This window comes from Cariama cristata, unplaced genomic scaffold (genome assembly GCF_000690535.1).
Source record: "Cariama cristata isolate BGI_N322 unplaced genomic scaffold, ASM69053v1 scaffold27958, whole genome shotgun sequence".
NCBI lineage: Eukaryota > Metazoa > Chordata > Aves > Cariamiformes > Cariamidae > Cariama > Cariama cristata.
Genome location: NW_009630089.1, coordinates 36786 through 38392, shown reverse-complemented (window position 1 = coordinate 38392; position 1607 = coordinate 36786). Strand labels below are relative to the sequence as shown.

Here is a 1607-nt window from a genome sequence, read left to right as displayed (position 1 = left end):
AAGAGGCTGGTCCTCAGCAGAGCCTTCGTGAAAGCTGCTAGCCTCACACCTCAGCAGTCTGGGAAAGGTGAAAGGAAAAATCTCCTTTATTAAACAGTACCTACGAGAGGATGAAGCAGCAGGAGTCACTGAAGCACGGTTTTTTTACACTACTATCGGGCTAAGTTTGATGGCTAAGTACTCAGTCCAACACACAGAGTGGGTTTATTGCCAAATTTCAGAGAGCAGCTGCTTCTCACAAAACAGCAGTTTTCTCTTACTCTCAGCACAGTTTCAAGGTGGCTGAAAGCATTTTGTCAGGTTCCTTTCCAAGCCTCGCTCTTGTGGGAGGAACTGCACCCCATGCTAGGATGTGGCCGCCCAGGTTTTGTGAAGGGTGAGGGGTATTCGCAAGGTCTGGAGGCTGCTTTGCCTCGCGGTTGCAGCAAGCAGGGCTCGGGCATCTCTCTAACCACAAGCACTTTTCTCTGGTGTGCAGGATCAAGATGTGCACCAAAGTGACCATGGATGACTTCCTGACAGCGCACCATGAGATGGGCCACATCGAGTACGACATGGCGTACTCTGTGCAGCCCTACCTGCTACGAGACGGTGCCAACGAGGGCTTCCATGAAGCAGTAGGTGAAATTATGTCACTTTCTGCAGCCACTCCTCAGCACTTGAAATCTCTTGACCTCCTAGAGCCAACTTTCCAAGAGGATGAAGGTAAATAAATGCATAAATATTATATATTTAAGTGAAAACACTTGCAGGCCTTAGTTTGTAGCAGAAGATTGTGTCTGTAAACTGAGTGATCAACTGAGAGGCTTCTGAAAATCTTACCCCACTAACTTACTAGAAATACTATTTTTTCCCAAATCACATTGTGAAGCAAGGATCACTACATTAGAATGCTGCTACGTAATTTAGAAACAAATAGCTATCACTTCATTACCTTCAGTACTGAACAACTCATCCCAAAATCTGCATTGTTCACTTAGATGAGCCTCCAATAATATTTTCAATTTCTGTTGCATGAATCCGTATATATCTCTACCAAGGTATGTATTTAGCAGTTCAAATGAAACTGAAACCTTGAGACTTACACCTCCCACTTAAGTGAATATTGACTGGACAAGGTCGGTAGGCCCTCACTATAGTGCAGTTTGTCTGGCTTCTCTGAGTATTAGCTTGTAAGGATTGAGACGCACATTTTGTACATTTTGAGATGTCTTCAGCTCAAAGTTCCCCAGAGCCTGGGAAGGTTTTCAGTGGAGGATAATGAAATGTAAATGCCAAAAGGTTGGGTTATTTAAGAGGTAGAGGGAAAAGAAAGAGAGAGAAAAACTGTATACAATACTTAAGTGATCTTTTCTCACCTTTTTTTCAGTAGTATTCTTCCTTCCACTTTTTGCTTAGTGAAAATCTGTAATTCAAACCAGATTGTAAGCATTAGCTGTAAAAGGAAGCAAATTTAGCTGTCTAATCTGATACTAATTGCTACCATAACCATTACCTTAACTGCTTTTCACTTCAGAAACTGAAATCAACTTTCTGCTCAAACAAGCACTAACGATTGTTGGAACAATGCCTTTTACTTACATGCTGGAGAAATGGAGGTGGATGGT

At 42.6% G+C, this 1607-nt stretch overlaps 1 protein-coding gene across 1 annotated transcript in view; it reads left to right on the top strand.

Moving 5' to 3' along the window:
* ACE2 (angiotensin I converting enzyme 2) overlaps positions 1–1607 on the top strand; it is a 25026-nt gene that overhangs the window by 11356 nt on the left and 12063 nt on the right. The window contains 2 exon segments of the mRNA XM_009705393.1: positions 479–705; positions 1517–1607. Coding sequence (XP_009703695.1) covers positions 479–705; positions 1517–1607 — 318 coding nt within the window.